The following is a 13483-nucleotide window of genomic DNA, read 5'->3' on the forward strand; positions in this document are numbered from 1 at the left end:
GACGAAAGCACCTCCATCTCCCTAAGAAGAAGTGGCATCAACAAGAAGCAGCGTGAGAGCGTTACTTCTTAGAAATCCACTTACGCCCGGTTGTCACTCTAGATCTTGGTACTGATATACCTGTGGGGATCCTGGAGGAAAACTAGGCAACGCAGCATCGAAAGCGGTGCTCTTACACTTGCCATCGCCTGTACGCGACTGTCGCTAGTTCAAACGAACCGAGGCCACACCAGGGCCGCAGCTTCGAAGGAGGCGCGCTTGTCTGAAGCCGTGTCAGGCCCCACCGAAAAGGAAACGCTTCATTATGCTTCTTTCACACAGCCTTGTTATAAAGGAATCTTGCAGCATCAACCGCACGGTTCTCTTAGAACTGAGGCAGGAACGCCTTAACAGCAGCCACACGTGGGAAGCGGGGGGGGGGGGATGAGGATGACTGGAACAAATGGCGGAACGCTACTGCCTGCAAGCTGCTGGCAGCGAGAGAGGACTGCACGGCTGGGCTGGGCGAGGGGGATCCCATCTGCGCAGGGAGACCATTTGTGATCGCAACATGCCTGCCCTGCTCCCTCCGAAAAAGACCCGAAGGGCGCAATCCTATGCATGTTTAGACAGAGGCCTAACAACGGTGCCGGTTTCCCCAGAAGCAGCCAGACCCCTGTGGAGGATCGCCGCAATCCTCCCACCTGCGATCACGCTGCTCTACATCCCACAGGGCCTTCTGTACGTGGACCGAACCCGCCGCCTGCGGCATTCCGCGAGGCAAGAGTTCTAGGATCCGGCGTGCGCGTGGGAAAGCAACGTGCCTGCCTCGTGCCCCGAGGGTGCGAAAAGCAGCGCCCGGCCTCCCTTTGCAGGAAAAGCCACGCGAGCGAGCGAGCACCCACTTCGCAGAAGGGAGCGAGTGCATGCGCCGTGCAGGCCTCCAACTCCAGCATTCCTGGCAGACCGACCAGCCTTCTTTTCGCTCGACGCGTCTACGAAACATCCCACCACTTCCAAGCAGGCTCTCTAGCCCTCTCGGCTAACTCTCTTTCCCCTCCCCCCCCCCCCACTCCGAGGGAGCGTGTGCGTGTGGGCTTCTCCAGAACTCCGCGTATCCTTCCGCCATCGCCGTGCGCGTGTGAGACACTCGCAGCACTTCGAAAAAATAAGCGAGCGAGCGGGACTACTTTTGGCAAACTCGTTTGCATGGCGGGAGCTTAGCCGCTGGACAGAAATCGGCGGGCTGGGCGCGGAAGAGAGAGAAATACACGGATTATTTCCCTCCCTGCCTGGCTCTCTTCTTCCTTCGGGGTAGTTAGGCCGGACAAAGCGAGAATGCACGGCCTCCAGAGGAGAGCCGCGGCGCATCGTCCCTAGCAAATAATCCAGAATGCGCCGCTTCCTCAGAACTTGCTCCAACTTCGGCGCTTAGCTGTTCCCTTGGAAGGTAGCCCGGTACCAGTTCCGAGGGCGGCCAGCGAGCTCCACGAAAGCGCACGGGGCGGAGGGGGGGGAGGGGGAGAGAGAGAGAGGAGACGGGGCTCCTGGGCTGTCTAGTGAAGCTACTGTTGCCACAACCAAGGCAGGTTTACTGTGCAAACTTGAGAGAATTCCCGAGGGGGTTTTGTGTCTGTGTTTTTGCGTGGGGAGAGAAGCCGCCGCCAAAGGAGAACCATCCAAGAGCTCCTTTAAACAAGGCGGTGGGGGCAGAGAAGAGAGCTGCTGTGCCTACGGGGGCTGGCTCGCTCCTGCCTCGAGAGAGCCCGGGGAGCCTCGGCCGCCGAGTTCCTCCGAGGCGCTTTCTTGAAGCGAAGTGGCTCCGGGCGCTATTGGTGAGGCGGGAGAGGGGCGCAGAGCGAGGCTCGCCCCCCCCCCCGATTTCTGTAGGAAAGTTCTGAGCAACCCCCGGGAGCATTTCGAGGCTCCCCGGGACGAGGCTCCCCCGCTGGCAATTTGGCGAAGGCTGCGCTCTTCTTTCCTTCCCTCGCCTGCCCGAGTTAGCGGCGGAAGGAGCTTGAAGTCAACGCTTCCGCCCAGTTTTCCCGCAAGGAGAGGGGGGGGCAAAGAGAGGCGCGCGGGGGGGGAAATGCTCCTGCCGGGGCGCCGCTGCTGAACTTGCCCGCCTTCTTTATGGGGGAAGAGAGAGAAACGACCCCTCTTCCTACTTGCCCTCTTGGCTGCTGCGCCCTCCTCAAGCAGCACCAGCCGTGACGCATCCACCCTCCCCCTTCCAAACCTCCGGGCTGCTCTAAAACGCCCCCCTCTTCTCCTCTTCACCTTCCCTCCTCCTCGCCTGCCTGGGGCTGAATTAGTTCCCCCTCGCAGTCCTGCCTCTGCTTGCTCCTGGGCTAGGCTGAGCCGCCTCACTCTCTCCCCCACCCCCTTTTTCTTTCTTCCCTTTTTTCCGCGCTCCCTTTTTCGGGTCTGTGGACGCTGCTGGTGTCTGGAGGAATTTCTCGCTGTTCTTTCCTTCCTGCCCCGGGGCTGGCAGCAAAGGGGAGGCGGGAGGAGGCGAAGGCCAGTGCGAGGAGCTGCTGCAGCAGCAGCGGGAGATGTGGATTCCTGCAGCCGCTGCAGCACAAGGACACGGCCAGGGAGCCGGGCTGCAGCTGAGGGACTCGGCTAGTCGCCACCGCCAGCAACCACCCTGCTCCAAGTGAAAGAAGACCAGAGGGGCTCGGATTGCCGCCGCCGCCAAACAGGAATAAATCCAACTCTTGGACACACCAAATCCTTTCGTTTCCGTGCTGAAGGGGGGTGGGGGGTGGCAGGCTGCTGCTTTTGGGGCACCCCGAGGATTGAGGCCATTCTGGCGGAAGGGTGCGAAGTGGGGGCCGGTCTGGGGTTTAACAATGGTGAGGTTTCTGGTGAGCTCCTGCTGCGCCCTGGCTGCGTCGATGCTGCTCCATCCCCATATCGGATCACGGTGAGGAAAAAATGAGCGAAGAGACGGCGAATTCTAACAACGAGTAAGTTCGCTTTCATCTCTGCTTGGTGGGATGAGGGGAGGAGAGGGGGGTCCCTTTGGCTTGGTCGCCTCCATTTATTGACGCGCTGTCGCTTTTTCTCCTCGGGTTTCTTACACAGCTGGCCCATACCTCTGTTTTAATGCGCCGATGTGCCGCTTCGTACGTAAACACGCGAAGGCTGGTCTCTCATGAGAATCGGGCTTCTTTTATGTCTTTGAAAAGTCATGGCAGACCTACGGGGGGGGGGGTTAAGCCCAGCTGTGTGTTGGGAAGGTTGAACCCCCATCCCCCACCCCGGACTTGCAGTGGTCTAAATGTTACGTTATGAAAAAGTCCATTTTCATTTGCCTGTTTCATATGGCAAGTAGTGTGGGAGCTTCATCCTGTAGGAAACTGCTCCTGAATTTTAATTGGATGAGTCAGTCAGTGTAAATATAGTGTTAAACCTTCCCCCAAAGCGTAATTTTTTTAATGAGCTGTTAGGACTTTTCCCCCTTTAAGTGGAGGCTGGAATGAAGAGAAGATTTTAATATATTTAATGTGTTTGTCTTGGATGAAATCCACAGGGGACATGCGTTTGTACAACTACAGGGATCTAGTCTTCAAACTAACTGTAAAAAAAATGGAGTCTCGAATCATATGTGTGTGTGTGTGTGTTTCTGAAGCATGCTAGTCCTGTCAGTTATCCTGAACTTTTCCATATTTTCTAAAGAATGAAAAACGATGACATTCCCTGTGACTCCTGCATCCTGCCCTGTCAGTGGTTATTTCCTGCAGAATGAGTTGCAAATTAGTCATTCCATTTTCTTGAACATAGTTTGAACTAGTTTTTGATGCAAAAGCATTCTTTGGGAGAACTAGGAGGCAATTATTACTGTTTTTTTCGACGTCTGCAACTTGAATCGTAAGCACAATTTCTGGTTTTGGGTGGGGAAGGGGACACTTGTCACTTGCATACATTCCTCCAAATAAAACCTTAATTCCGTAAGAAGGACCAGTAAAGAAACAAGCTTCTTCATAATGAATGACTTTTTTAATGAATGGCTAGGATGTTATAACAGGGACAAATCCTGAATTGCAGTAGGCAAAGTACAAAACATTGCGCTGAGCTAGTTGATAAGGTGAAGTGCTGCAGTACCCATGGAACCGAAAGGGAAGCAGCCGCCATATTTTCTTTTTGTGAATCGCTCTAATTTGCATACCACAGTCTTCATTCATAAAAAAAAATAATTACACCCGCGCCACCTTTGACATTCGGCCTGGTCTGCCTTGCAGGGAGTGGGAATTTTTGCATGACAGTAGAAAGAGTCTAGTAGGTTCAACGTTCAGTATTTTCTGAATTCTTATGTCGAAAAATGCTGTTCTCTGCTTGTTGACACTGTTATGTGGGAAATATCAGCTCGGGGAAGTGCTGGGAGCACGTGATCCATTCCATTCATAAAATACCTGGCTGGCCATTCACAGTGCAGTACACTGTGTCTACACGGAGCAACTTTCAGATTAGACCTGATCTATTAAGAAAGACACAGGTTTGCGTCAGGGTATGTGTAGAAGCACCATCTTGCTGTCCAATGTGTGAAGTGTGCTTTTAAAAGAAAAATTGAGAATATGTCTGAGGAAAGCAATAGTGTCTCTAAGGGTTCTGTTTCTTCTTTTTTAAGTACAGAATCTTCCAGTAGCTAGCTTCATTTTTGTAAAATGGCACATTGGAGATTAGCAGTAGTCATAAAACAACAAAAGATTACATGAAAACGGCTTAAGACATAAACATTTCTATCACTGGAAAAGGAGCAAACTCCTTTGCCCTCTTTGCTTGTGTGGTTTTGCACCCCTTAACTGGTACTTGCAGTGTGTTTGGTCTCCTCTAATTGAGGTGATGTTGATATAATATATTAGATGTTGTATTTTAAAGGGAAATACTGAAGTTATTAGTTATTATTTAAAGGGCCACTGAAGTTAACTTCCATTAGCTGTTTTAAAACTGGTCAATGTGAAATTAATGAAATACATTCTCGTTGTTAGTCACAAAAGCAGAATGAATCTGGTAGTTCCCTTTGTTAGTGTATGGGTATCTGGTTGATGTACCACCTGAAAAGAAATATTTGAACAAAAACCAGTGGATGCTGCTTTGTAGACACGCTGGAATGTTACAGGAATTAGGAATAAATGTTTTCTGTACACTCTTCAAACGTCAGAATGAGACAGTGTTGACAAAATATTTGGGGTTGGATCCAGACTTACACTGTATCAACTGCACTGGCTGAAACGGACTTCCCTGCCCGCTCCTTCCCACAGCAGCCCTTTCAGCCCCTGAAAATGCCACATGATTCAGGAGACCCTACAGAAGTAGTGAGCTGTGTTGTGGGGGGACGGGGGATCCCCAAAAATGAGGCAGAGGGACCTCCTACAAGCAAGGACCTTCCTCTTGCAGAAGCAGGTCTTGGATCCAACCCATGATTATGATATAAAAGATACTCCTGTTGTTCACATTGGTTTTTGTCAATGACTTGTTCGTTCTTCTAGTGTATTCGCAGCATAGAGGAATATCATAACAGAAGAAAATGCTAGAATATCTCTCTCCATTCTTGCAAATTTTTCCCCTTTATGTGTCATCAGTTTGTATGTAGTCATATTGTGAATTTCTTGATAGTGAAGGAATCTTTTATGCGTTGTGTGGATTTGCTTGGATTTATTTTTTAGGTTGATTTTTATGAGCTTGATATAGTGGAAAATACAGCACATAGCAGTGGCTGCTACTACTACCACCACCATCCATGCTTAAAAGACAGCCTTTACTAAAATGTGGCAACCAATAATTCTAGTTAAGATCAGTTTTTGCTTTGAAAAGCTCCTTCTAGTAAATTCTGAAGTATATTGTCCTGATTCAAATTTGTCATTGAAATATAGATCTATCAGTGGCCAGAATGAAAGACTCTAGACACAATCTAGCAGAGCTAGGTCTCAATTAATGTATTTTATATCTGTTAGCATATGCAAAAGGCAATGTACAGAGACTGGCTTATAATAAAAAAGTATTTTCTTGGTTAGTGTATTGTTCTCCTTGGAGAAACTCTTTTAAGTTGGTTAGAATTTTTTGCTCTTACACAACTCAATTTTCACAGCTTTTTACTTCTAGCACAACAGAAAACTACCAGGTTGTGTGTTAGCCTTTTATACTTTCAGAAAAAGTGTTGCTGGTTTAATAATATTATGCATTGTGCAAAACTGCATATCATTAGCAATGACTTTCGCATAGCAAGTTTTTGTGTTTTATTTTTTAATGTCTCAGGCTTTGGGCAGCTGTATGTTTTTCAGCTGCTTGGTTTAGAGGGTCAAAGAACTGGTTTTTAAAGAAAATATGAGTGGATGATCACTACATTAATTAGAAACTAATATATATTTTCATGATGATGCAAATCAGTTTTGTATACTTTTGCTTTTAAAGTTCTAGTGACACTATTTTGTTGTGCTGTTCTTCATTTTTATATGTTTTTGTTCAGTAGAAGAAATAGCAAATCTTCAGACCTTCTGAACATGGTTGAGTATTTTAGGGAAAGCTACTATATACTGTGAGATTGCAGATACAAATATGCTTGATGAATTGGCTTGGTACTTGGGCTACCTGCAGTTTTTGTGTGTAGATATCTTATTTATGCCATTTGCAAGGCAGTCAATCAGAAGATGTCATCTAAAGATAGTTTAAATAAGTTTTAAAAATGCACTTGTGGTTCCATCTATGCCAAAAGTAATTTTAATTCAGACATTATTCCTAAAAACAGTTTTTGTACCAAAGCATTATATTCCTAGGCTAGTGCACAAGAGAGTGAAATTTAGAAAGTTATTCCTCCACCCCAGTGCCGCTCTTTGAAATTGTTTAGAGATTACTTTGCCCTTGGAATTCTGTCATGGATGAACCTAGAGATGCAGGCCTTCGCCATTCATGGATAGAAGGCAACTAGTGAACAGTCAGGTCCTACTTTCAGTTGAATGCAGAATTTCTTCCTGACGCTGCAAGGAGAAACTTGCTAGAAAAGGCTGGTTCTATTATGCAGGGTCTGAGGTCCTGTGTTTGAATAGTTATGGTGAGAGGAGTGGGTGAGGAAACAAGCAAGCTTGAGGCTCTGAAGGAAAATCAAGCAGATAAATGGCTTGCTACAAGGACTACTTTCTGGATCATGTATTTATTTGGACTGGGACAAATTCAGCTTTGCAGACTGCCTTCTTATGTTGACTGCCCAATATTTCTTCTTGACATTATGCTCCAGCTATTATTATAACAATAATAAAAAGTGCTTATTGTGTGTTTGTAATGAATCAATTCTGTGATTTCACAGAAGCTAAATTGATGATGAAATTTCATTGGAATTGAAAATGTGATTTTTGTAAAGCAATAGCTTTATTAAGTCTATCCCTATATTGAAATAAACAAATACCTGCAATTGTACTTTCCTTAAGACCACTTTCATGTACAAAATCTTCCATGCTAAAGCACTGATCCTCATTTCAATACATGTGAGAGCACATAATTGTGCCTACTGTGTGGCAGTGAAATCAGTGAAGAAGGCTTATGTTGCTGACTCCACTGTGTTGTCAAGTAGCCATCCAGTAGGGCTTTTTCGAGTGGTATGGGGCTTAGTGTCATCTGCCCCAACAAATGGTATGTTGATACCCTCAAAAGTTCACTGATGAATTTGCTAGGCGCTTTGAGGACAAAATCGCTAGCCTTCATAGCAATCTGAACACCAATGTTGAGACAGTTCCTTTTGAGGTGTCCAGTGCACCAACTTGTTCAGTTTCGTGGGATCAATTTCATTTGTTGAGGCCTAATGACTGAACGACTGAACAACAACAAAATGATGTGGACAAGACATTTGCAGCAATGCAGCCGACCATATGCCCCCTTGACCCTTGCCCATCATGGTTTATTAAGTCTAGCCAGGGAGATCTGACCGGGTGGGTCCAGGGAGTGGTGAACACATCTTTACAATGAGGATGTGGTGCCAGCTGCCTTTAAAGAGTTAATTGTGTGAGCACTCCTGAAAAAGCCGTCCTTCAACCCATAGGCTTATGACTACTATTGTCTGGTTACAAATACCCCATTTGGGGGCAAGGTGTTTTTGAGGGGGGTGACAGCAGCACAGCTGCAGAGGCTCTTTTAAGGATACGGAGTATGTGGACCCATTTCAATCTGGGTTCAGGCCTGGCTTTGGGACAGAATCAGTCTTGGTCACCCTGACAGATGGACTTTATCAGGAGAGAGACAGGGAGAGTGCAACAGTGTTGCTCCTCCTTGATATCTCAGTGGCTTTTGATACCATCAACCATGGTTTCTGCTCTGTGAGGTTGGATTAGGGAGTACTGGTTCTGTTCTTACCTGTGGGGTCAGTTCCAAAGAGTGGCATTGGGGGATTGTGTCTTGGCCCCCTGGCAATTGTGCTGTGTTGTGCCACAGGGCACAATCTTGTCACCAATGCTTTTTAACATCTATATGAAGCCATTGGGTACGGTCATTAGGAGATTTGGGACAAAGTGTCATCAATATGCAGATGACATCTAGCTCTATTTTTCTGTTACATCTGTGTCAGGTCTGGCTGTGTATGACCTGGACCGGTGCTTGGATGCAGTAGTGGGCTGGATGAGGGCCAACCAACTGAAATTGAATCCTGGTAAGATGGAGGCTCTGTGAGTGGGCGGTTCATGGGTCCGGGAGTTGGGTAATGTACCTATCCTGGATGGGGTTGCACTCCCCCTACAGGAACACGTATGTAATCTGGGGGAGTTCCTGGATTCATCTCTGTCACTTGAGGCCCAAGTGACAAAGAGAGCCTATTACTAATTTGGGCTGGTATGACACCTACAGCCATTCTGGGACAGGGATAAACTGGCCACGGTGATCCATGCATTGGTAACTTCAAGAGTGGACTATTGTAATGCACTTTATGTGGGGCTGCCTTTGATGTTGGTTTGGAAGCTACAGCTAGTGCAGAATGTGGTGGCTAGATTGCTCAGTGGAGCATCTTACTGTGCAGCTTTGACTCCTGTGCTGAAAGCTCTGCACTGCCTGCCGATTAGCTACCGATCCATGTTCAGGGAGATATTGCTGGTTTATAAAGCCCTAAACAGCTCAGGACCAGGTTATCGAAGAAACTCCCTTCTTCTGTGTAGGCTGCCCTGGTCTTTACATTCTGAGGGGGAGGGCTTGCTGATCATACCTAAGAGAGCGCCTTCTGCCTTATCAACCTGCCTGGTCACTGAGGTCATCGGAGGGCTTGCTCCTGGTGGTTCCACATGGACCTATGGCCCAGTTGGAGTCTATCAGGAGAAGAGCCTTCAGCGGCCCCCTTTCTTTGGAACTCCCTGCCATTGGAGGTCAGGCAGGCACCAATATTGTGTTGTTTCCAGTGCCTCCTGAAAACAGCACTGTTCCAGGAGGCATTCCTTAATTGACCAGTTACGGTTTTTATTGGTATATAAACAAGTATATTTTTAATGTGGTATTTTAATCTTTTTATTCTTACTGTTTTATTGTGTTCACTGCTCCAAAATCTGTTTTAGATATGGAGCGGTATATAAATATTGTAAATTAAATACCATGGCCTACTGAAGCTCATTTGGCTGTGATGTAGAGGAGGGCCTTCTTAGTTGTGACGTGCACCATGTGGAATGATCTCCCCAGGGGTCAGGCAGGGCTCCTAGTCTGGAGTGTTTCTTCTGGCAACTGTAGACACGTTTGTTTGTGCAAACATTTCCCTGACAGCTAGTATTGCCAGCTACCCCTAGTTATTTTAATTGAGACTATAATGTTTTTATATTTTTTTGTTAAATTGTTTTTTTATTGTATTTTATTGTGATTTTATATTGATAAACACTTTGGGATTCATTAACTTTTTTAACTGAAAAGTGGTATAGACATTTTTGCAATAAAATAATATGTGGGCTCCCTTTAATGTCATATACATAAATCATATGTGAGATACATAAAGAGGTATGCACACTGACCTTTCATATGCATCATATATAGTAGAAGAATACATTTGTCCATGGGTGAGTATAATACAGTTAATAGCTGCAGCAGGTATACATAATACAATTTTAAAACTTTATTAGAATTATTTTAATTGTATCATTTGGGGCCTTTTTCTGTGAATAGGAGTGTGCATTACGGGAGTGTCAAGCATGTATGATTGCTGCTGTTTTTAGTGGAGCTAATGCTGGATGAGGATTACAATGGTTTGTCAAAAGAGCTTTATCCAGAGAATTGCAAATGCAAAATAGCAAACAGAGAGATAATTCATTAGGAGAAGATGAGCAGGGAAATGGTATCTGAAGGAAAAGGACATTAAAAGTGAAGAGTGGGAAGGGGTAAAAAAAAAAAATTAGCATTGAGATGGCTGAAAAAGCCAAGGCAAAGAAAATTGCCTTGAAGGCAAGATCATTTCTTAAATTGATAGAAAGGAATTCAGGATGTAAAGTGCTGCATCTAAAAAAGTATAAGTGGCATAAATGGCTATAAACAGTTGTGTCAATCCATTAGATTTCAGTGAGGCTTAAGTGTGTAATTCTGTGCTGGATTGTGGTCATTGTAAGTGGACATTTAGGGTAGACCTGAGAAATTCTTAAATTTCAGATATCAGCAGGCTGAAGCATTAAACAAAATTAAAACCATCATCCAGCATTCTGTGGCTGTATTCACTGTGTGGAAATGACCAAATGCCTTTGTGCTGCTTGCGCCAAGTGGTGGGAATGTCCAGCGTTGGAAGAGACCCAAACGCCAATGGCCTACAAATTTGTTACTGGTCCACAAGAACTTGATCTTTAAAAAATAGTCCTGTAGTATCTGTAGTCCAAGAGATTTGGAGGGCATCCAGTTGGGGAAGGCTATCTTATGTACTCCCCCTCTTCATTGTTTTTTTTTTTGCGTGACAGCTTGACCAATATTTTCTTGGCAGGTGTAATTTTTTCCTTGAGTTGTTTCAGTAGGTCTTTGTGTAGGGTCAGTTACGTGGATGTTTTTAAGCTTCTTTCAGATAGTCTTATGGGGGTATGAAGTGGGCTATACCAATTTAACCATAACCTAAAATTTCACATTTTAATTTATTTACAATATTTGTATACTGTTCCACATCCAAAGATCTCAGAGCAGTGAACAGCAGACACATAAAGAATAAAACACCATGTTAAAATAATTTAAAATTGTTTAAAAAGAGACAGAATTCTGATAAAACCAAGTTTGGTAAACTGCGGCAGGTCACTGTGTGATGTGATAGTCAGAGTGTTGGATTTGCACAGTAGGGTTTAAATCCCCATTAAAGGTACAATCCTAGACACACATACATAAGCTGCATTGAATAAAGTGGGACTTACTTCTGAGTAAATGTTCATAGGTATGCACTGCAAGCCATCAATCTCACTGGGTGTGTTTAGGCTTTTTTTAGGAAAAAACTGGCCCAACCTACCTGCGTAGGAGCAATTAGGTTAAAAGGGCCACAGAAACCCTTTATGTTGTTCTAAGCTTCTTAGAGCAAGGACAGGATATAAGTTAGAAACATGATGCATTTTTTCTTTCATATTGCCATAAAAATCATATGTTAGACAGATGTTGACTGTTTATTAATATTAAAAGGACTAAAGTTTCCAAATGTTTTGGGGGAATGGTTTGAATAAGCCAAAGAGCTAAATCCAATGTGACGTGAGCAGACACCCACATGTGCAACTGGAGTTTCTCTTCCCCAGCTTCCCCATACAGCCCACCTTCTCACCCAAAATCTGCTCTGGTGGACTGAGGGACCCTCTGGAGTAGATTAGGGGTGGCTGCATGAGGAGCTTTAATTCTGTCCTCCAGAGATGTGTGCTATGCTAGTTTGGGGGACCTGCAGGGGGAGGGAGAATTCTATCTGCCACCAGTATCTGTTCTGCTGATGGAAGGACACTGTTGGATACCACTCAAAGGGTTGAAAACATTCTGGCCCATTAAGAGGAATTAGGGGAGCTTATTCCAGATCTTTGTGCAATAGTCACAATGATCAGTTGACACTGTACCTAGCTGGGGCACTAGTAAGATTACTTGTACAAACACTTTCATTTGGGCTCTTGCTTTATTTATAGGATAGAAAAAGGCATACTTAAGGAAGATATCTCTTTCTGCTTTGGTTTAAATAAAACTTTGTGTATACTATAAACTACCAGTGGCACTGTGTTGGTGTTCCTTTCCTTTTAGCCCTTATGACTTAATGATCTATAAATATGGTGGTAGTTTTTTATTAAGTTGTAAACTACATTTCCCCCCGACTTCCTTATCTTGATCCCACTGAGGTTCTTTTTTTAAATTGAGGGATGCAGTAGTATATATAGAAACAGCACAGTTACTAAGTTTGAGTTGCCCATAATGTCCAAAGTGTACTGCTCAGGACAGCTTCTTTTTTCTTGAATAGATTTAATGCAACATTTATTTTAGTTGCAGACGTCTATATTTATTTAAAGGATTGCTGTAGTAAAAGTGTAGGATGGGAGTGAGAAAGGTAATAGTGTTGTCAGTTTCAGGTGTCTTGTGATGTTTTAGCATTTACACTCTAAAAACTGTCACTGTCACTATAGGCAGTTGTCACGATTTATTGGTCTTCTAATACTTTTCTAGCTGTGTAGGGAAGCCTTCTGGAACTTTGTGTGCTAAAAATAATTTTTCAGTTGGAAAGCAAATTCATCAGTTTAGTATGCACTTCCTCGGAGGAGGAGGATTTTATGCCCTACTGTTCCTCAAACCACAGTTTGTGAGGCTCAGGTTCAGACATAATGCAAAACCATAGTATGAATCCAGCCTTTCTGTTTATATAGTTAGCCCACTATAATGTGGGCAGGTTTACAACAGGGCTGCCATGGCAAGTTGTAGCTCTTTCTAAGCTCCCTGGACCTCCCTCCCCCACCCCAAATTTATTTGCAGGGTAGTAGTAGTTGATTTACTGCTCCACATGATTTGAAGATACTATTATTTCAATCTGTATTTTATTCATTGAATGTTCGTGTTAATGTAGCTGCATATCTTTGGGGGGTCCATTGTGTCTTCTTTTGTGATTTGCTGTTGTACATCCTCAGTAGTTCTCTAAACTTATACGGCCCCAGATATTATATGTAACCTTGAAACTTGTTTCTGATTGTTCTACTGGCACCATGTTGCAGGTTCTTGCAGGTTCTGCTGAATCTTGTGGCAGCCTGACTTGCAAAAATATTAAAATATACAGTGGGCCTTTTCTAGAAAAGTTAAGCACGTTTAAGTCCGGTTGGTTTCAATGAGAGAGATTTAACGTTTAATGATCAGTGCTTATATTTCACCCATGAAATTCATTGAGACTTGAACATGCTTAATTTTGGCAGGATTATGCCCACTATTGGCAAGGTTATGTGCAGAGACATTCTTAATGTTTGACTTGTTGAGTTGGGAAGCCAAAATATTGAAGTCAGTTACACATCTTATGCAAATTTAAAAGCAACCTAGCACAGTTACATTCAGTAGAAAATGAGGGGAGATTGAAGTACTT

At 44.6% G+C, this 13483-nt stretch overlaps 1 protein-coding gene across 1 annotated transcript in view; it reads left to right on the forward strand.

The window, feature by feature from the left end:
• Positions 1-917: 917 nt before the first annotated feature.
• The window catches only part of SPRED1 (sprouty related EVH1 domain containing 1), a 105905-nt gene continuing 93339 nt past the window's right edge, over positions 918-13483 (forward strand). The window contains exon 1 of the mRNA XM_084844651.1: positions 918-2951. Within this exon, the coding sequence (XP_084700777.1) occupies positions 2920-2951 (32 nt within the window). The 5' untranslated portion in view covers positions 918-2919. The remainder of the gene's footprint in view (positions 2952-13483) is intronic.

This window comes from Heloderma suspectum, chromosome 1 (genome assembly GCF_057233095.1).
Source record: "Heloderma suspectum isolate Gila_16-S chromosome 1, 16-S_ref, whole genome shotgun sequence".
NCBI lineage: Eukaryota > Metazoa > Chordata > Lepidosauria > Squamata > Helodermatidae > Heloderma > Heloderma suspectum.